The sequence below is a fragment of the Drosophila mauritiana genome, chromosome 3R (assembly GCF_004382145.1).
Source record: "Drosophila mauritiana strain mau12 chromosome 3R, ASM438214v1, whole genome shotgun sequence".
In the NCBI taxonomy this organism is placed as follows: domain Eukaryota; kingdom Metazoa; phylum Arthropoda; class Insecta; order Diptera; family Drosophilidae; genus Drosophila; species Drosophila mauritiana.
In genome coordinates, this window is record NC_046670.1 from 15,044,059 (window position 1) to 15,064,571 (window position 20,513).

At 43.5% G+C, this 20,513-nt stretch overlaps 4 protein-coding genes across 10 annotated transcripts in view; 3 read left to right on the plus strand and 1 right to left on the minus strand.

Moving 5' to 3' along the window:
* The window catches only part of LOC117145941 (trophoblast glycoprotein), a 40,123-nt gene extending 29,293 nt beyond the window's left edge, over nt 1–10,830 (plus strand). The window contains exon 4 of the mRNA XM_033311819.1: nt 9,476–10,830. Within this exon, the coding sequence (XP_033167710.1) occupies nt 9,496–10,797 (1,302 nt within the window). The 5' untranslated portion in view covers nt 9,476–9,495 and the 3' untranslated portion in view covers nt 10,798–10,830. The remainder of the gene's footprint in view (nt 1–9,475) is intronic.
* A 1,122-nt stretch (nt 10,831–11,952) lies between these two features.
* On the plus strand, nt 11,953–14,051 carry LOC117142796 (kynurenine--oxoglutarate transaminase 3). Of its 4 annotated transcripts, none has more exons than XM_033307000.1 (3): nt 11,953–12,010; nt 12,618–13,157; nt 13,211–14,023. In XM_033307000.1, the coding sequence occupies exons 2-3, from the start codon at nt 12,618–12,620 to the stop codon at nt 14,021–14,023; spliced, it is 1,353 nt and encodes a 450-aa protein (XP_033162891.1). In that variant the 5' UTR covers nt 11,953–12,010. The 4 variants fall into 4 exon arrangements, with proteins under 4 accessions (XP_033162891.1, XP_033162892.1, XP_033162890.1 ...); XM_033307001.1 differs by lacking the exon at nt 11,953–12,010 and adding an exon at nt 12,134–12,250; XM_033306999.1 differs by lacking the exon at nt 11,953–12,010 and adding an exon at nt 12,368–12,530.
* A 78-nt stretch (nt 14,052–14,129) lies between these two features.
* LOC117142797 (cytochrome c oxidase subunit 5A, mitochondrial) lies at nt 14,130–14,879 on the minus strand. The gene is made up of 2 exons (XM_033307003.1): nt 14,784–14,879; nt 14,130–14,717 (listed from the first exon to the last, which is right to left on the minus strand). The coding sequence occupies exon 2, from the start codon at nt 14,714–14,716 to the stop codon at nt 14,267–14,269; it is 450 nt and encodes a 149-aa protein (XP_033162894.1). The 5' UTR covers nt 14,717; nt 14,784–14,879; the 3' UTR covers nt 14,130–14,266.
* Nucleotides 14,880–15,102: 223 nt separating this feature from the next.
* LOC117142795 (heterogeneous nuclear ribonucleoprotein H3) lies at nt 15,103–19,065 on the plus strand. Of its 4 annotated transcripts, none has more exons than XM_033306994.1 (7): nt 15,107–15,238; nt 15,490–15,867; nt 16,239–16,370; nt 17,034–17,178; nt 17,603–17,748; nt 17,815–18,518; nt 18,588–19,065. In XM_033306994.1, exons 2-7 carry the CDS (start codon nt 15,498–15,500, stop codon nt 18,852–18,854), a joined length of 1,764 nt encoding a protein of 587 aa, XP_033162885.1. In that variant the 5' UTR covers nt 15,107–15,238; nt 15,490–15,497; the 3' UTR covers nt 18,855–19,065. The 4 variants fall into 4 exon arrangements, with proteins under 4 accessions (XP_033162888.1, XP_033162885.1, XP_033162886.1 ...); XM_033306995.1 differs by lacking the exon at nt 15,107–15,238 and adding an exon at nt 15,373–15,432; XM_033306997.1 differs by lacking the exons at nt 17,034–17,178; nt 17,815–18,518; nt 18,588–19,065 and having other exon boundaries at nt 15,103–15,238; nt 17,603–17,682.
* The last annotated feature ends 1,448 nt before the right edge of the window (nt 19,066–20,513 follow it).

The window sequence follows — 20,513 nt, forward strand, 5'->3', positions numbered from 1 at the left end:
TGTTCGCAGAAAATGCATCATAGAAAATTTTCCGGTAAATCTCTATGCTTTGTTTGTAAACTAACCACAGTGAAGCCATGAACAAAGTAAATCAACAAGAGCGTTAATATTCCGCATACGCAACGTTGGACACATTCCACATACGCACTGTCTGACGGAATGCACTCGCCTGAATTTACTGCAACTCTCCGCCGACCATTTGTTGAGTTTTGTCCACCGCAATGAGTTAAATTTCCTTGTCGCTGTGACGTAGCTACCTGAATATTTTTATACATTTTACAAAACCCTCATATTTATTATTGCAAATTTTGTGTAAAAGGAAGAAATCAGCTTATTCCATACAAAACAGTATGCTACTTTATATGAATGACCTCTGATCCATTTAAAAGCAATAGCAAGGTAACATCTTGAATGATGAGATCATTTATTAAAAACCAGTGACAACCTCGTCCCGTTTGTATTTCATGGTAAAGGAACTGGCGAACATCTTTTATGTTTGCTCGGTTTTCCTCCTCTCCCTTGCATCTCAACCAACTGTTGAGCCTAAACGGTGACCTCTTCACCCCGAGTGTAACCCAGTGTTATCCGTCCCCCCTCCACACCCCTTAAAGCCTTTGGCATAGTTTTTGGTCCCAAGGCGCCTGCAACTATTTATAGCCCCCACTCATCTCGGCTGCTCGCTGCCCACTTTTCGCTGCTCTCGAAAGCGTGCTACAGTTTTTGTAGCTCTTCGACCTCCCCTCCAGCCAACCCCTCTTTTGGCCACTCCTTGCAGCCACTTGTCAACTGTTGACGTTTCTTTGTTGTCTGCCTCTTGCTGCCGGCTGCTCTCTCTCTCTCGTTCTCTCGCTCTCCTCGCTCCTAGCAGCTTACTGTTGTTGTTGATTTGCCATCTCTATCCGCCGCCTCACGGGAATGTCCATTTATCTGTTAAAGCACAAGGCAAACAGCAAACAGCCAACGGTAAACGGAGAAAGGAGAACGGCGAACACAGAACCGAGTGGCAGAAAAACAGGAAGCGAGCAGCCTTGTATAGCTGTATCTATCTGTCTCCCTCTGTACTATACACTATGCGAAAAGGTGGGGTATAAAACTAATTAATCCTAAATACGCTAGTATTATAATTCTAGAGATTCCTTTGGGTTGTTCTAAGATAAAGATTGCTGATTTACTTTCATTAGATGGCCAAAATAACTTAAAATTTGGTACTTAATTTTAATTGCAAATTAAATATAAGCTATAGAAAGTTGTTGTACAACCTTAATTACCAACAGCAATTAGTCCGTTAATTTTATAGTTAGCTATAACTTTTTGTGCTGTGTGAGAAGGACACGGGTGTGTCCTCCATGCATGGCAATCCAATTATCATACGGCCCCTAGGTGCTGCCATGGCACCGGCGACTCTAATTGGAAACAAACAGCTTGCTCCTGTCTGCGACCATCCACCCCCCACCCCCGCACCAAGGCTCTCCATCAAACCGCCCCAACACCCCCATTTTGCCGCCAAGAGGCCAAGTAGAGTCAAAAGCCAGGCCAGTAAAAAGTTGAGCAACAAAAACGGCGCCAAAGAAAACAGGCGGAAAACAAAACGTTGCAGGGGGGGTGGAATAAAAAAACAAATTTAGTAGATTTACATTTCCCCAACTCCTCGGGGTGGCCACCCCATAGAATTTTGCAATGCAAAAACATTCCGGCCCAGAAGAAAAGCTTCAGCTTTCGGCCGAGCCGGCGTTTATTTGAAATTCATTCATTCGCAGTTTTTATGCCACCAAATTGTTGGCCAAGTCTGGGGGCGAGCAATAAATAGAAAAAGGGAAACGAAAAATATAGAAAAAATAACGAAACACATTTGCCGACAACGATGGAATCGAAAATATTGAATTGAAAAGCCAAACTCGGTGTCACAAAGTCCCTCCAATCCAATGTCCCCTCAAAAACAGTTTATACATTTTTAGGTTTTTTGTCCGTCTGTTTCCGTTTGGGCCACAACATAAAGTTGATCGACCGAGAAGCGTGGAAAACGGCACAAAGAACGCGTTGAAAAGTTTCCAATGAAAATGGTTGGTCAAAAGGGTGGGGGCTGGGAAATTGGGAGCGACAGATTCGATGGAGCAGAGCGTGTTGCCTTGCAGCTTTATTCGCGGTTTTGTTTACGCGAAAAGTGTTTCACAAATTGGATTGATCCCGAAAGTGAAAGCGGAAAGCGGCGAGTGAAAACAAAAGCAACTTTCTCGCGTTAAGTGGAAAGTTGATGCAACCACAGCAACGTACTTAGTAGTGATTAAAGAACATTATTTCAATATGCAAAGAATTTCCTTCAGCTATGAAAATAATTTCGTGTTGCCTTGCAAACTCAAAAGCCAAGCTGCTTAATTATTAAATGATAATATTTGCATAGCGAATTTCCCAATCAGACACAAACATTTTAAACATGAATACCGCTTGAAACGATGGATTCTAAATACTAATAATTTTCTTGTTTATTTTTCTTTGCTAATTGGCGCTTGCTTGTAAAACTTTTTGATCTGATTTCGTCTATTTGAAATTAACCTTCGGTCTCGGATTATTTTCATAGCAAATATCCTAATTGTGCTGTAAATATAATTAATTTAATTTAATCCGCCAAGCAAAATTCAACCTTTTTCCTACGTTCATATTTGCTTGCCTAACTATACATAAACTTTAAATATCAGTTGTCAATCAACAGGATTTAATGGTTTTATTAAACACATTTTCACGTCATTTGAGTACTCAAAGCTCTTTGAACCGCAGAAAATAAGGCGAACAAAAAGTGTTATGAATTCAGTGCTTTTCACTACCCACTGAGGTTTTTCCATTTGACAAATAGAAAGCCAAAACTACAAAAACCAGCCCCAAAAAATATGCAAACGAAAACTTTGTCGCACAACGACGGCTGGTAAAAAAAAAAGAAGAGAGGGAAAACAAAACATGCGAAAAACACAAACGAGAGAATAAATACGCCATGCCTTTTGAAAGAGGAGAGGGGGGGGGGGGGGGGGGGGAACCGTAAGGGGCGTGGCTGTGCGTTTGCAATGGGAGCGCTTTTAATGCAATTTGTAAGTGTCGCGCGAGTTGGGCGCGTTTTGATCGCGTTTCGGCCGCGTTTTGCTCGCGACTTCTCTTGCATAAATTTGCTAAACAAAAGGGGTTTGCGGAAGTGGGGGGGGATTTCCGGCCAAGCCCAGCTATTCGTAATTGTCGCCTGCCTATTCTCTCCATCTAAATTTTAAATTCCCCTTATACACTCGAAATAACTTTAGATAAAAGTTTACATTTTTTAGACCTTAAAAAAAAATTGATAAAAGATGAAAGTGTATACAATGTAAATAAATTCTTTAGTTAGTTAAATATAAAATATATTTCATTTCATATTTTATTTTATATTTTATTTATTTATTTATTTTAAGTAATACAACATGAAGTTGCTTCGAATTTGGGGTCTAAAAGTTTCCAAATCCCTTCAAATTTTTTGGATATCTCATAAACCTAATTTTTCTAAGTGTACACCCGCTTCCCTTCAGTATTCGATGTATTTTGGACAGCAATTCTTGTTAGGAGGAGAAATAGGGTTCGCAGTCTGCTGATGCTATAAATGCTGTTCGAAAACGGATTGCAAATGCCGCTCGGATTTTTGTTGCCACTGTTGTTGCTGTCGTTCTTGTTGTTTGTGCTGTTATTGTTGTTGCTGTAGTGGCTGCAGTTCTTGTTGGCAACACGTGCAATTTTCTGCCTGGTTATATGCACTTGGCCAAGTGTTGTTGGCAACGTGTTTCGGGTGTTTGTGCATCTGCATCTCTTTCGATCCGTTCGTTTCGTTCAGAAGTGTGGGTATGTGTGGGTGTGTATTTATCCGGGCTTCTCGTTTCTGCTTTTTATTCCAATTACCAATTTGGATTGGAATTACGTTTTAAAGCCACACCGGAGATGGAACGAAAAATCTTTAAGTTTTAAAGCTAGTTCAGACAACTCGTGTTATGGCAAATAATCTTTAAGTCAAGGCCTTTTTTATGCAGACCACAAAAAAATCATTTTAACTCTGTAATTAGAGCAAGCTAAATAAGTATCCTGACCTTGAGAAAACGTTTTCGCAGCAGAAAATACACCCACTAAGTAGAAAATGAAACTTTTCATGAAATAAACTTATCGCAGTTCGCAAAACACGTGCTTTCCACAGGTTTATGCCATTATGCGAGGTGTTCTCCGCTTTCCCGCTATTGAACCCACTCACCTAATGACCTGCCGCCTCTGCTAACCAGCCACGCCCCCTGGACGTCCCGCCTGCAACTGGTTAACCACATCATAAACCTGGAGTCTGCTCCATCCCCCACACCATTGCGTTATTGCCAGCGGTGCATGAGTGTGTCTTTAAAAGACCGCAAAGCCACAATTCACACTCTTGGCCAACTTTCACATTTCCCTTACGTTTCCCCCTGCAGCTTTTCCGTTCGGCGTGTGAAAAACTTCGCAGACTTCCCGCCTCCAAAAAAGGGGGATGCGGGGGATGGAGCCCCACTTACTTGGCCATTGAAGTGCAATTAGCTGTCTGCTAATTACATAGTCCAAGCGGATGCGAAGGCTCTGACCAAGCCGCGGTGGCGTGAGGAGATCCTTTCCCTTTCTCATTCTCCATCTCCGCCTCCAGTTCCTGCCACGCCCATTTAACGCCCATGCCATTGTGGTTTCTGTATTCTGTCAGACTCGTATATTTTGCACTTTGCACGGCGCACTCATAATGAAATTATGAAGCCAACGTGCACCAATTTCATATTGCGGCGGACATTTTTCCCCGCCTTGCGTCCTGCATCCTTAAACCCCCGCACCCCTCGCGATTTTCCGCTCCCGGTGAACTTTCCTAATTGAGTTTCGTGCAGCCAGGACGCGCAAGAGGACAGGATAGTAAACCATGCCGGGACTGCAGTCGCGTTTAATTGCATTGGCAAGGAGAGGGCGCTCCTCAAAAGCCAGCACCAGCATCTGAGCAACCGCCAGCAGGTTGACAATGAACATGGCCAAGAGGGGAGCTCATGGTCTGGCTGGAATGGAAGGGGATGTGATGGAGGAGAGTGGACAAGGGATGGTTCTAGGGGAGGCATCCCGACGAGTGTTGCCTACTTACTCGCTTCTCGCTCCACTTGCACTCAATGAGGGCATAAACAAGCCAGAACAAAGCCGTCAGAATGGAAAAACAGTTTCCCTCGTAATTCAGGTCCACACTGGGGAAAATATATCTGTCCAGGCATCAGAAGATAATTCCATAAGGGTACTCATTCATTGCCTTTTCATTATAATAATAAATTAGGTTTCTAATTACGCATTCAAAAGCCACTTTGATTCAATTTTCTATACATTTAAGTGCTGTATTCATATGTTAGAATCGAAAAAGAATACTTGCGCTTATTTCATGTGCAGAAACTTTTGCTTTTCTTTATAGATTTAATGGCATAAAGTTTGACAGCACGATAACTCACCAAGGGAAAGTGTACCAACAAGTCTCCAAACTATTTTCCCTCGTACACTTAAGTTTATTGCAGCTACGGCTCGATTTCCTTGATGTTAGATTAGTGTTTTCTCGCTGGCAGCCCATTCGCCTACTTAAAAACCCCAGGCAACTCGCTGGAAATTTATTGCCAGCCCAAGAACAGTTAGTTGGCCATTTTTGGCTACTGGCAATGGTCCAGGAGTTGGACTAGGATCTGCAGCTGGAACTGTTGCCGGAGTTGGCGAAAAGCTTTTAAACATTTCAACATTTCTCACTCCCGCTTAATGACTGCCGGGCAGGACATTAAACGCTTGTTGGCCGCATTAGGATTTCCGTAATGCAGTTGGCACAGCGAGGCGAGCAGCACTTCACCAGCACCTCCTCCTCTAGTTCCAGTTGCTTCTCCCATCCTGCTGCTCCTTCCTTCCATTTACCCAGTTGGATGCGAATTGCAAGTGGATTGCAGCGAAATTCTCTCTGAAGAGCTTTTCATTCGCAAGTGTTGCCCGAAAGTATGCAACGAGTTGTGCCAACAATGAAATTTGACTGGCGAAACTCCCAAGGACGACCCGTTCTCACCCAAACAACCACCTCCAACCCATCCCTTCTCGAAAAGTGGGGGGCGTGGCATCGCCTTTCAGTGCGAAAAACCGGTAAGAGCCTTGGCCACAGCATCCGATTGAGGAGAGCTGCGATAATAGAGACATCTGCTCAGCAATTTTAAGGGGATCCTGAATGGGCGTGGGGGTTATTTAATGAGAAGAACTTGAACTAAGCGTTGAGAAATTCGAGGTAGTACTGCAACTAGGAGTGATTCGAGAAGTTAGGCAATATTTAAGGAGGGAACAATTTAAAGGTGGAACATGCATTCCACCTCAGTTACCACGAAATATCCGATCAAAAGCAAACCGACGCGAAATCTGAAAATATGCACAGATAAAATTCGGTTTTTCGCAAATGTTAAATAATGGTGATAAGCGAAAATGGCGGGGATGGGTTAGTCGAAAGTGAACCTAATTGGCTGTCATTAGTTGGCAAAAGCTGAATTTGGGTATAGCTGTGAATTTCCTCTGGGATCGTCTGACACCACCGTGCCACATCTATTCATATGCCACCATACAGTTATGCTCTAATTAGACCAAACAACCACACACACAAAGTCAACCACACACGCACGCTCGCACATACACACTCACTCACTCAGTTACACACAGCGACGTCCAAAGCTCGTTCTCATCGTGCATTACAAATTGAGGGACCACCTTCAATTCCACTCCCATATTCGCCATTTTCCACCTGCTGCTGCCCCTACTCCTCTTTTTGCTCCTGCTCCTCCTGCTGCTCCTTTGTATTGCAACTGCCAAGTGGCTGGCACTTCACCACTAACGAATTAAAGGACGAGCGGGACAGAAGAAGAATTAGAGCGGGAGTCATGCAAACGCAAGGCACTTACAAAAAATCGAAAAAAAATATTAACAAACAAGAAATGTATGTTTGCATCGTAAACCGAAGCTTGGCATACCTTTACAGGCTGCATTAAATTTCCAAAGAATGTCCATCTAAGTGTAGCAAATTGCATAAAGTCACGTAGCTCCATTTTATCTACATATGTACACATAAGTAGATAAGTAGTAGATACGCATAAGTATAAGTAGTAGATAGACAAGATAGAAAAAACGTTTGGTTGCAGGTTTAAAGCGATTTATTTATATTATAATATATTTGAAAAATTATAATTTTTGTTATATTTTAAGTTTAATGCAAGTATTGCCTATATATAACTTTCAATCTAGTGAATGGCTTGAAAGACATCACAATATGATGTAAAGAAAAAAAGTCCCATAGAATGACTGATATGACTGTATATGTCCAAAGTGGAATGCCATCTGAAGGTCAACTTGTCACAGGGAGATATTTATGTGCAACCCTGGACTTACATATCCATTTAAATGAATTATACCTTTCGGCAGGGTATAAAGACACACACAAAAATGTACAGCATTATTATTTTACTTGCGCTTGTTACATACACATTATGCCGCTGTTATTGTAGTTGTTTGGCTTTGTTGTTTCTGCTGCCGCTGTTTCTTTTATGTATTATTATTATTTTACGCGCATGCATAAATTCCAGCGAGAAGCGAGCCGAGTGCAGTAAAGAAGGAACAAATGCTGTTTGTTTGCCTTATTATTGCAGTGGAATGCCCGGGGGCGAAACAAAGCTGGTGGAGATGGTGGCCAGGTGGGCTGGCACACTGAAGGTGTATGAGATTGCAACAGTAAACACACAAAGCAAACAAAAACAAAGACATAAAAAAGTTGAAATTAAAGTAAAACGGCAGCGGGGAAAGGGGTGCGCCAGAGTGCGGCTGCTTGTTAGTCCGACAAACCGGAAGTGACTCACACACACGCAGCGTTTTTCAAGTGGAGTGCAGCTTTGTGCCTTTCAACCTTGGCTAAAAGAGATGCAAACGTTTATGGTCGAAAAGTGGGCGTGCAGAGAGAAAAACTAAATATCAAACGCAATACTTTCACACTCCACTTATCTCGCACTAATTGGCAAATATTTCCGATTTGTGGTGGATAAATATTTGGAAATTTGTAAATTTCATTTACCATCATAAATTTTAGTCTGGGAAACAGGCAACATAATTGCCAGTCGAGATAATTAAGTGGTCTTCTCTCGGTGAGTAGCATGGGCTGCCTGCTGGGCCCATTAAAACGCATTTAGTTTTCAATTTTCCCTGCCGGGAATTTGATTCGCTCATTAGCATCGAGTGACCCTTGGCCAGGCGCCTAGTTCAAGAGCAGCAACATCCAATCGGAAGCACCCTCTTAACAGGCAAATTAATGGTCACAGAGATCCAATTCACGCCAGGATAGGGGCTTCATTCCGGCAATTCTGTTTCACTTCAACATTTTGCAGCTAACCGATGGAATTTCAGATCCTTTAAGGCTGGCAAACCATCAGGCTTTCACAAAAATCTGCCCCAATTTAAGCAGCCCACCTTAAAATTGAGCAAAAACTTTAGTCTAAACGGCACTAATTTGTTCTATACCCATTGTTACAGTGTTTGGTTTCATAAACTCTATTGTTTTTCAACATATTTCCCTTTCTGTATTTATTATTTACGAAAACGAATATTTGGTGTCAGTCATTTTATTTAAAGCAATTCTTCGACGTCTCTGTTTCTGATGGAGCAATTTGGCCTTTAATGAGGTTTTTGAAAGACCAATTTGATTTTAAGTATCTGCTAAATTTTTACTGTTGGTTGGGTAAAACAAACACATTTGATCTACTGCCTTAGCTAAGTGTTTTCGCAACAGACTTAAATTTTTTACTCGCCACCCACTGCGTTTTTCATAAACTCACTCATAAACACTCACACACACTCACTCGCTTCCACTAAGCAAATAGCAATAAAAGCCGAAAAATAATCAGGTTTACGGCTGCTCCTCCAGTTTCTGCTCCTGTTGCGGTTGGATGACTGCCACAGTCCGCCGGAGTGCCCTTCAGGCGTTTGTTGTGCCCCCGACGCCGAAAAGTTTGCCAGAAAACAGAAATTACCCATACGCCGCGTGGGCCGACGATTGAAGTGGGCCGCGGAGGACGGGAGAAGATAGCCTCATCGCTTAGGTGTGGCACACTGTTCCGGCTTTCATAAGCACATAAATCTGCAACTTGTGTAGCATAAATAAGCTGTCTGCTCGGTGGAAAAGGGGTGGCCATGGCTAGTCAGGCACCTGTACAAATTCGGGAATCCCTGAGGCATGTGCTCCACTACAAAATGCATTATCAGCCAATAAACCACTTTGCTATAGCACACAGCCAAAGAATATCTGCGCTCAAGCTGATTTCCTAGCTCAAATATCCACAATCCTGATACCAACATTTAATAGACCACTCTTCAAATAATCTTAAACAACCTAATTCAAATCCTTAATTAATAATTTGTATCTGCTTTGCATTAATTACAGGCTTCAACAAACATAAAATTATGCAACCCACCGAACTGAGGAAAATGATCCTGATCGTGGCCATCGCTGCCATTATCCTGGCGATCGGCGCAGGCGGCGTCCTGGGCGAAAATACCTCCAGTTGCGGACCGAACTTTCCGGCGGCGTGCAGTTGCGGCCAGGAAATGTACGAGAGCGAGATGCAGTACGTGGTGAACTGCACGAACGCAGGATTGGTGAACACCAGCGTGCTGGAATTCATGCCCGACCAGGTGGAGGTGCTGATCTTCACGGGCAACCGGATCACTGAGCTGCCGTGGAACGTCTTTGGCAGCATCAACAACTACAAGCAGCTGCGCATCGTGGACATGAGCAGCAACCACATCCGCGAGATTCGCGGCAAGAGCTATCACCATGTGCCTCGCGTGGAGCGCCTGATTCTCAACCACAACAATCTGAGCATCTCGAGGTACGAGGACGAGGTGAATCACCATCACCCACGCGTCTTCTCGAACTTCATTAATCTGCAGAGTCTGCATCTCACCGATGCCTTTGAGGACAATAGCTCGCCGCAGCTGAGCGAGGATCTGCACGACATCTTTGTGAACAGCCAGTTGGTAAAGTTGCAGAAGCTGCATCTGGAGCAGAACGAGATCACGCACTTCAAGGATCGCAATGTCTTCTGCGACCTGCCCTCGCTGCGTGACCTCCATTTGGGCGACAACGATCTGCGGGACCTCAACTTCGAGGTGCGCTGCCTGAACAATCTGCGCTTCCTCGACCTGGAGCGCAATAAGTTTGGCTTTGTGAAGCCGACCGATCTTCGGGTGCTCAATGAGCTGGAGGAGCGCCCCAACCGCACGGCCAACTTGATCGTAGACTTCAACCTTAATCCCTTTGGCTGCGACTGCCGCACCGCTCCGTTCCGCGCGTGGATAACCACCACCCGGGTGACGGTGCGCAACAAGGACAGTCTGATGTGCTTCCATTCGACGGGACACGTGGACGCCGAGCCCGCTCACCTCCTGCAGATGGATATGGGTCAGTGTGCGGACGCCATCGCCGCAGCTGCCACAATACTAAACACCGCAGAGGATGAGCCGCACTACGGAGACCCGGAGGCGTCTCATCTCCAGCCTCAGGCCCATATCAGCGGTCACACGGCCACTCTGATCTTCCTGCTGATCGTACTCACCATGATCCTGCTCGGACTTCTGGTGGCACTCGTCTACGTCAGTAGAGACAAGTTGAAATACATGATAACGCCGGTGTTCGACAATGTGGCCAAGAAGGTGCAGTACACATCGATCAAGGACGAAGACTGCCCGGAGGTGCACGTTTAGGAGCTTCACTTCACCCACAGAATCAACACAAAAGGAGAGAAGGAGAGGAATAAAGCTCGGTTTCCACATTTAATTTCAAACAGAAAGCCATTCGATTTCCTGAAATTGTATCAAGGCCACAAAAGTTCCTGCAGTTTCCAAAGGATATAACTTAAAAGATTCTTCGATTGAAATTGAAATTGTGAAGAATTGTTTCTTACTTTCTCTCTACTAATTTCTATAGAACACTATTTGTTTGAAATTGAAGTCGAAACCGGGCCAACTTCCGCAGATTCGTTTTTGCCATTAGCGTTTCGCAAAACGTGTGCCATTCACAATGGAAGAGGACGAGATGGAGGAAACAATAGGATCACACTGAAGTCCCAACCAGAATCCGAACATCAGCCTTTGTTTCGTAGTACTTAAGCCAATTGTTGCATTTAACAGCGGATGGAATGTGGCCACTAAAATTACTGCAACAAAACCACATTACACAGAGAAGAACACAATTTCTTTAGATTTAGCGGTTTTCTATCTTAACTTTAAGTCAGTTATGCGTTCTATGATTTCGAAGCAAAGGAATCGTACGAGAGGAGAAGGCAAAGCGGGCCTGTATCAACCGATTTGACCACACATATATAGTGACATATATATATAGAAACAGACACATATATATACATGCATATATCGTAACAAACACTTTAGTGTTATCTGTGATTTAAGTTTAGTAGCTTTACTTTGTTGAAACTCTGCAGAAAGAACATTTTAAATCGAAATTGGTCTAAAACAAACTTCAATTCTTTTTATAGCATTACAGATAATTCTACACTCAATGAAATGTAAACTGTTTCGATGCTTAATATGTTATTAATCAATTAATTTGTCAATTATACTAGCTGTACGATGATTTCTCCCTTGATTAACTACCAATAACAAGCATTTTTTATAAATAAACTTTTGAAAAATGAAATTAAATGCGTTTTAAATTTATTTGTGTGGGTTTCATTGGACTTGCATACATATCCAAATAATTTGAATATATTTTTAAAAACTTATTCGCGGCAGTGCTGAAATTATATTTTGAATTCGATTTATTTTCGATATATGTCGGTAGTCGATTTGACCGATTTTTCGTGCGTGATTTGAATGGCATCCCTGGTCCTCGACTATCGATAACAATGCAAACAGTGTTTTAGGTCACCTAAAATTGTATAAACAATCCGCAGCTTATTTTGTAAGTTACAGCTTAATTGCCGAATTCTAAGATGGATTCAAAATTGTTGTCAAATTAAAGAACCTTTTAATTTTGAGTGTCTGGTTAAGTGTCATTTTGTATTCAAGGTCAAGGCTGCCAACCAGAAATGATCATGGAATTAAAGCTCGTTTGAGTCGTTATCAATCTGTTTAAAATTGTGAAATCTGTAATTCGAACAGAAAGATGATAATGATTTCTGTTTCCTGCAGCTAATTTTGGGTGAATTTCAGATCCATTTATATGTTGCGGCATTAACTTTACACGCACTTGTTTATTTGCATATTTCAGCTTGCATGTGTGCGTGAGCGCTTTAAAACAAAATCGTATCGCATATAGATATTCCGCTAGTCTAATCACAATTCAGTGCCATTATGCAACGTCACCGCGCAGTGCAGGCCTCCAGCATTTAACTCAACAATTGCATTTAAAAGTTAACCAGTGATATAGTTTATTGTTACATTCGAGATCAGACATCAGACCCGCAGAGACGACAGGCAAAGTGCGTGCTTATCGCGCAATAAACAATCTAGACACGCGGTGATAAGGCGAAAGGGAGCGATCAGTCACTAAAGTCACCTTTTTACAGATGCTACGCAGCTGCCAGTTAACCCTCTCCGCCGCCAAGAGGAGCCTTCGCGAGCAGTTCCAGTTGCAAGCCCTTCGTCACCAGCAGACTGCCAGTAAAATGGAGAAATTCGATCTGCCCAAGCGACTGCAGGGTAGCACGCCCAGCGTCTGGAACGAGTACATTGCCCTGGCCATGCAATATAAGCCCCTGAACTTGGGACAGGGATTTCCCGATGATGCCGCTCCCGAGTACGTGACCCACTCGTTGGCCGACATTGCCAAGGAGGAGAATCCTCTTCTGCATCAGTACACTCGCGGTTATGGTCATGTTCGCCTGGTCAATGCGCTATCCAAGCTGTATAGCGGTCTCGTCGGCAAGGAGCTAAATCCCCTCAGCGACATCCTGATTACCTCAGGTGCCTACGAAGCTCTCTACTCTACCATAATGGGTCATGTGGACGTGGGCGACGAGGTGATCATTATTGAACCGTTCTTTGATTGCTACGAGCCTATGGTCAAGATGGCCGGTGGAGTGCCCCGCTTTATTCCTCTAAAATTGGTAAGAACCTCAATAGAAAAATAAGTTCCTTTCTTAACGTGTATAATTTTTAGCGCAAGGCAGAAGGACCAATCAGCTCTGCCGACTGGGTGCTGGATGACGCCGAGTTCGAGAGTCTGTTCAACTCTAAAACAAAGATGATTATCCTAAACACACCCCACAACCCTATTGGAAAGGTCTTCAACCGGAAAGAGCTAGAGAGGATAGCCGAGCTCTGCCGCAAGTGGAATGTGCTGTGCGTCTCGGACGAGGTGTATGAGTGGTTGGTGTTCGACGGAGCCGAGCACATCCGTATCTGTACGCTGCCGGGCATGTGGGATCGCACCATCACTCTGGGATCAGCGGGCAAGACCTTCTCAGTGACTGGTTGGAAGATAGGCTGGGCCTACGGACCCGCTGAACTGATTCGAAACCTGCAGATGGTGCACCAGAACTCTGTGTACACCTGCCCAACGCCGCTCCAGGAGGGCGTCGCACGCAGTTTCGAGGTAGAACTGGCCCGTTTGGGTCAGCCGGAGAGCTACTTCCTTAGCCTGCCGCGCGAGCTCAAGCAGAAGCGTGACTTCATGGCCAAGTTCCTGTCCGAATCCGGTATGCGTCCCACCATTCCTGAGGGTGGCTACTTTATGCTGGCAGACTGGTCTCCCCTGGCGGACAAGATCGATCTAAGCTCTGAGCCGGACAAGCATCGGGATTACAAGTTCACCAAGTGGATGACCAAGAACATGGGCTTGCAGGGCATCCCGCCAAGTGCCTTCTACAGCGAACCCAACAAACATCTGGGGGAGGACTTTGTGCGCTACTGCTTCATCAAGAAGCAAGAGAACCTGGATAAGGCGGCCGAACTGCTGTCCAAATGGAAATAGTCGCCGGACAATAAACGAATTGCTATCAGCCGCTTTGTTTATCTCTGCCCGAATGCAGTTCCCTAACCTGGGTGTTACGTAACCAACAGGGAAAACAACCTTGTGCTGGTGTGGTAGCCTTACTGCAATCTCCATTTATTAGCAATCCAACAACATGTTCATCCGCACCATGTATTAGATAGGTAGCTAGTGTCGCTGTAACGTGTATATTGTGTTCTGTGTGTTTAAACTAGTGTTCTCCGCTTAGGCATCGTACACGGACTTCAGGGCCAACTCGGGCTTGTCGTAGCCCAGCTCCTCGATGGTTGGGATGCCCAGCTCCTGCAGTGTGGGAGTGATCTTCTCCAGCAAATAGGGATAGAGGGTGGCCTTCTGGTCGCCGCACTTGTCCTTGCATCCCTCCAGCCACCTGATGGCCAGTGCAATGTCGTTGACGCGACGGCTGGCGCGCAGACCGGCCTCGATGATCTTGGGGCTGGGCACCAGATCCATGCCCAGCAGATCGTTCATACCCTTGCGGATCTCCCAGCCGTCAATGCCCTCACGGCTGAAGTACTTCTCGTAGCGCTTGTCGAACTCCTCCGCCGATTCCTCGGTTCCGTGCAGACAGCGCACGGCGGCCACGCGCGACGACGTGCCGACGAGGCTGCTGCGGAGGGCGCTTGCCAGGTTACGGGCCGTGATGCTCAACATGCTGCCGTTAAAAACAGTAAAATGCTTGTTAATTGCAAAAATTTGGTTAAGTAACAGCTCGACTCACTTTTCTTGTTCTTGCTACTTTTCACACGGGTATGACAGATCTGTGTGATGGTTGGCAACACTGGCTTTTCAGGGATGGGCACGTTTTTAAGTGTCGCTGTCACTGAACAGTGAGATATTTAAATAGTTTGTGCTACGGTATATTTTAAATTTAGGTAAGGACACAGTTTTTTTTCTTTATGTTTTATTTCTCGATCTTGTCCAAAACATGAAGAAAATAAAACAATCAAAATTATACATTGTTTCTTTTCCAATGGTCCATATCGGAGCTACCTTAACGTCTTGGTATATGAGATTTTCACTGCCAGGCGGTATTTTTTCTTGATTTAACTGCGGTCATACTGCATCTTCAACTTGACGCGTGCTATTTGATCAATCTCTCTGAAAAATTAGTCAAATTAATAGATAAAGTTTAGAAAAAAAACAATATTGGAAGTTGCAGCAGTGCAAAATACGGTTAGTTCGCGATTCCGCTACCAGGTGTAGCCATTAGAAGCGTATATATTGTATACGAGACCTGCAAAATGCCAAGAGCGATTAGGGGTGACTAGAAATCAAAATGGCGTTCGCGGTGCGAAAAAGAATCGCACCAAACAAGCGTCGCAGTTGAGAGGAGAATCACCGGCTGAAAGAAAACGCATTTTCAGCCAGTAAAAAACAATTAAAAGTAGTTAAACAGTGCCTAATCGTTGTAACACCATTTGCAGAGTGAAAAATGTCCAACGCAGACGTGCAATTTAACTACGGCCAGCAGGGAAATGGCGATAACTTCAACGACGACAGCAACCAGCAGCAGGATGAGGATGACCAGTACGACGAAGATGGCGGCGTCAAGATCGAGAACGTCGGCGAGAGCCCCAAGTTCGTTCGGTTGCGCGGCCTGCCCTGGTCCGCAACGCACAAGGAGATCCTCGACTTTCTGGAAAACGTGAATGTGACTAATGGCTCAGCGGGCATTCACCTGGTCACCAGTCGCGTCGACGGCAAGAACACCGGCGAGGCGTACGTGGAGGTGGCCAGCCAGGAGGACGTCGAAGAGGCCCGCAAGCTGAACAAGGCCAGCATGGGACACCGCTACATTGAGGGTTTGTTTATTTGCCATTCGAATGGGAGATGACTGTACCATAGATGTGTTGGCAGTTGTAGGCTTAACTTAGTTACTTCTCACTTTGTTTATATGTTTATCCTTTTAACAAGCTTGTACTTGTTCTGATTCCATACTTTCGCGAAGATAAATTATTTCTTTGTTACTATTATCCTTGCTTCTATCGAGGTAAACTAAAATTTAGGAAAGTAAATTTCACACCACCATTTTTATTACATATTCATGTTAATTCTTATCTTAATAACAAAAACAAAATGGTGCAGATAACTTGTTTGTTTAACGTGTATATATATTTGTTGGCAAATAGTTTTTTTTCGCTTTAACTGATGTGATTTGTTTTTATTTCTTTAGTTTTTACCGCCACGCCCAAGGAGGCCAAGGAAGCCATGCGGAAGATCAGCGGACACGGCACGGCCTTCGTTGTGAAGCTTCGTGGCCTGCCGTATGCCGTCACCGAGCAGCAAATCGAGGAGTTCTTCTCTGGTGAGTTTCCTGACCCTAATCCTCTTTCCATACTAATAGGTACCAGGTACCAGGAGCAGACAGTGGTTGACCGCATGTAATATTTGTTCACATCGTTGAGATATGGCCTACGGTCCCCTTTCATCTACACCTTTCATATATCAATTACACATGCGCTTCAACGTACATACATATTGTCGGGCAGAGAATTGCAGGCCCTTGCATTTGTGTAATGGGTTCGGCGGTCCACGCGGCTCCTTCCAAAGTCAACAGCTGAGAGTTGACGCGGTCACGTCCGCATGTCCGATAAATCATTCCTTCGTTGGTCACATAACCCAGTTTACTTGGTTATATGGTCGATCATTACTCACAACCTTCAACTGAGCTACACATGTCTACGAGTTACAGGATCTGAGTTTTGTAATACATTGTGGTCCGGGAATCTCGATTGCAACAGTCGCATCTTGCCTGCTAATCATATTTTGACTAAAAGGCATTGATTATTTAAGCAAACGTTGCTAATACCGTGAAAGCCTGCAAAAGTTCTGCGGTGTTGGAACTAAACAATAACATTTATCAACCTCTGTATTTCTGTTTCTCTATCTAAGCTTAATCTTGCATAATGTATATATATATGAAATCTATATATTTGTATAAATCTTTGTTGGTTATCGTCATGGGCAGGGTTGGAAATCAAAACGGATCGGGAGGGCATACTTTTTGTTATGGACAGAAGGGGTCGTGCAACTGGGGAAGCTTTTGTTCAGTTCGAAAGCCAGGACGACACTGAGCAAGCCTTGGGCCGAAATCGGGAAAAAATTGGGCACAGGTGGGTTTCTAATTCATCATATCTTCTACAACAAAACAGCGAAATTAAAACATTAAGTGGTAATCGATTGCGAACTTGTTGAAACACACAAGGACTATACAATTATTCACAAAATATTTAATTACTTTTATCACAAATAATTTATATTTCAGTAACTGAGAAATCATTTAGCAACAATAGCTACGGGTCTGGTGGGGCTCTAAATACATATATATGTTTAAGCGCCATCATGTGCTTAATCTAACAAATTAATTAAACTGTGAACAGCATTTTTATTTATTTTATTTGATCATTTCAATGAATTTATTTTGATTTCATTTTTTTACGTGATATTTAATAGTTGATCATGGAAAAAAGCCACCGACCCTAGCAATTTCAAGTACCACTTTTAAAATGCATATATTTTCCACTTTTATTCATATAGGTATATTGAGATATTCCGCAGCTCAATTGCTGAAATGAAGAGGGCCACAGGCGCCGGCGGCGGTATCGGTGGACGCCCTGGCCCTTATGACATACGCGATCGTGGTGCCAACCGTGGTGGCAATGATTTCGGCGGAGGACGCAATGGTAAGATCATATCTAGTTGTTAAATTTATAAAACTTCATTGATTGTCATTCCGTTGTTAAACAAAGATTGGGGCAACAATGGCAACTTTGGCGTTGGTGCCAACAACATGCTAGGCTTCAACAATCTGCCAAGTCTGATGAACTCGGGCAACTTTGGAAACAACCAAGGTGGAAATAATGGAAATTTCGGAAATAATTCTGGACCCAGCAATTTCGGCAACTTTGGTGGCGGCAACAACGGTGGAAATTCCGGCAACTTTGGAAACGACAGTGGTAACAGCGGGAACTTTGGAAACTTCGGCAACAATGGAGGTGGAAACTTCGGCGGCAACAACAACGGCGGCGGTGGTTTCAACAGTGGCAACAACTTCAATTCTCCAGGAGGCGTTAATAATTTCGGCAACAATGGCGGCTCCAATTTCGGCGGCAATGGTGGAGGAGGTTTCAATAACGGCGGCAACTTCGTATCCTCGAGTGGTGTCGGCAACTTTGGCCCGATCGGCGGCGGTCGCAACAATAACAACGGAAATTTCGGAAACTCTGGCTTCGGTAACTTTGGCGGAAACAACAATGTCGGCTCGAACTTCGGAGGAGGCAACAACGGCGGTGGCGGCGGATTCAACAATGGCTCAAACTTCGGCGGCGGCAACTCCATGGGAGGTGGTGGAAATTTCGGTCCCATTGGCGGCGGTCGGGGCAACGACGTCGAGTATTATACAATCCACATGCGAGGACTTCCCTACACTTCATTTGAAAACGACGTTTTTAAGGTGGGTTTAACAATAATTTAATTAATTATTTATTAATTTACTTAAAATCACAATAATTTCTTTCTTTAGTTCTTCGAACCAATCCGACCAGCAAACGTGCGCATAAACTACAACAAGAAGGGTCTGCACAGTGGCACTGCGGATGCCTACTTCGACACCTACGAGGATTCCCAGGTGGCCATGAAGCGTCACAGAGAGCAGATGGGTTCGCGATACATTGAACTGTTCTACGACGGAAAGACGCGTGGTGGACTCAATGGTGGGGAACACGGCGGTGGTAACGGTGGCGGCGGAATGGGAAACAATGGCGGCGGAAACTTTTCGCGGCGCATCTGAAGCTCTTCCATAGTTTGATTACATTGAAATTAATGTAGACGCAAGTATTTCGTAATATTATGATCAAGCTGATACTGCTAAACCGCTAAGGAACCCTTACAACCAAACCACTTAACTTTCGAACAGATTTCAGACAGAGACAATTGGTTAGACATAGAAACCACCAATGCATAATCAAGAATAAAGAGCACACTTTTATTTAAGTACTTTATTCTGTAGAAATTTCAATTGTAATATTTAAGTTTCAATTATTAATTTAGGTTTTTCTAAAATAAACTTTTGTTTTAACATGAAAATGAAATGCCGTTTGTGTTTTTTAAGAGTAATACTTAGACATGGAACTTCTCTGCCCGGAAGTGATTAGAATTGAGAATTGTGGATACAGATGATATCATATGTGGTCTTCTGTAAGTGCACAGCTGTCTTAAAAACTTTTGATATTCACGTTTAAGTACACAGAAACTAATTATACAAAATAATAGGGTATGCCATGAATTGCACAAAGCCTATTTGCATGTCTGGCCAGTTGTTGCCCACATTGATGAAAAAAAGTGGGAATAAAAGTAAGTAATGAACACATCTGGCTGGTAAGCCGGGAAGAGTGGTTTTCCTTTAAAAATGTATACCTCGTAAACTCTTTAATGCGTTGGTTTTTCGGTTTTTTTGGCATCCGGTTCTTTTATTTGACAAAATCATACTAAAGGTAAGGAATTTGCGAACCAAAGACAAAAGTTTTACTTTTCACTTTCCTAAAGGCCCAGTTGACAGCTCAGTATCATAGTTGCGATGCAGAGATAGCAGACCTGTCAATAAATTTGTATGTCTATTTTGATCCAATGATCATTCCTCATAATTATACCAATAAACCGAATGCTGAAAATAGATAAGGTATAACGTAGACCCGAGGTATTTGCCAAGCGGCGAGTTATGAGATCTCGTAAAATGAAGGAAAACGTATTTAAATATACTTATACTCGAAAAGGTTTTTCGGCGGACGGCAGCTTCAAAGTTACTTTTTTTTTTTGACAGGCGCTGTGGCACAGCTTTTCTTTTTGTGATAAGTGTTTACTTAATTACGGCTTTTCTTATTCGAGATACAGGAATGCTAATCACTTGTATCTATTTGATAGGCCTTGATGCGCGTGTCGCCCGCAAAAACTCTGTCAATTCGACAAACAAATAAAACAATTTGGTTATAATTGGGTAATTTTGCAAGCAAAAATGGGCCCCTTTTTTTACCAGATTAAATAATTTCTACAGAGGGCCTTTAAAAATTAATCATCTGAAAGCGTTCGCAAACAATATTGACTGACTTTGTTGTATTTTATCGCTTCTATTCATAACTTTCTGCTTGAAATGCTGGCGATTATTTTCATACATTTCTGCCATAATTTTCACCCGCCCGCAGTCTGTCTACTTAGCAGGTGCTAATGAATCAGCCATGTTCGCTGATTTGTTTATTGCGAGGCAGATTCAATTTTACGCAACAAGCGTAGAGATGCCGGTCTAATACAAGTAGCATTTTCGGATTACACGGAAAAAGAATAAACAAGTCAGACTAGTTTTTATATTCACAAAAAACTCCCCTGATTCGCGGTTTCTCTCAAGTCTTTCAACTGGATTGGTTGGGAAAATGCCAGACGAATCATTGAATTTATC

What these genes read in the sequence shown, in the direction of transcription:
- LOC117142796 (XM_033307000.1), top strand. Translation starts at nt 12,618, where the DNA reads ATGCTACGCAGCTGCCAGTTAACCCTCTCCGCCGCCAAGAGGAGCCTT. An exon ending in GCTTTATTCCTCTAAAATTG is followed by an intron (nt 13,158 to 13,210) that starts GTAAGAACCTCA and finishes TATAATTTTTAG; the next exon opens with CGCAAGGCAGAAGGACCAAT.
- LOC117142797 (XM_033307003.1), bottom strand. Translation starts at nt 14,716, where the DNA reads ATGTTGAGCATCACGGCCCGTAACCTGGCAAGCGCCCTCCGCAGCAGC.
- LOC117142795 (XM_033306994.1), top strand. Translation starts at nt 15,498, where the DNA reads ATGTCCAACGCAGACGTGCAATTTAACTACGGCCAGCAGGGAAATGGC. An exon ending in GGGACACCGCTACATTGAGG is followed by an intron (nt 15,868 to 16,238) that starts GTTTGTTTATTT and finishes TTATTTCTTTAG; the next exon opens with TTTTTACCGCCACGCCCAAG. An exon ending in CGGGAAAAAATTGGGCACAG is followed by an intron (nt 17,179 to 17,602) that starts GTGGGTTTCTAA and finishes TTATTCATATAG; the next exon opens with GTATATTGAGATATTCCGCA.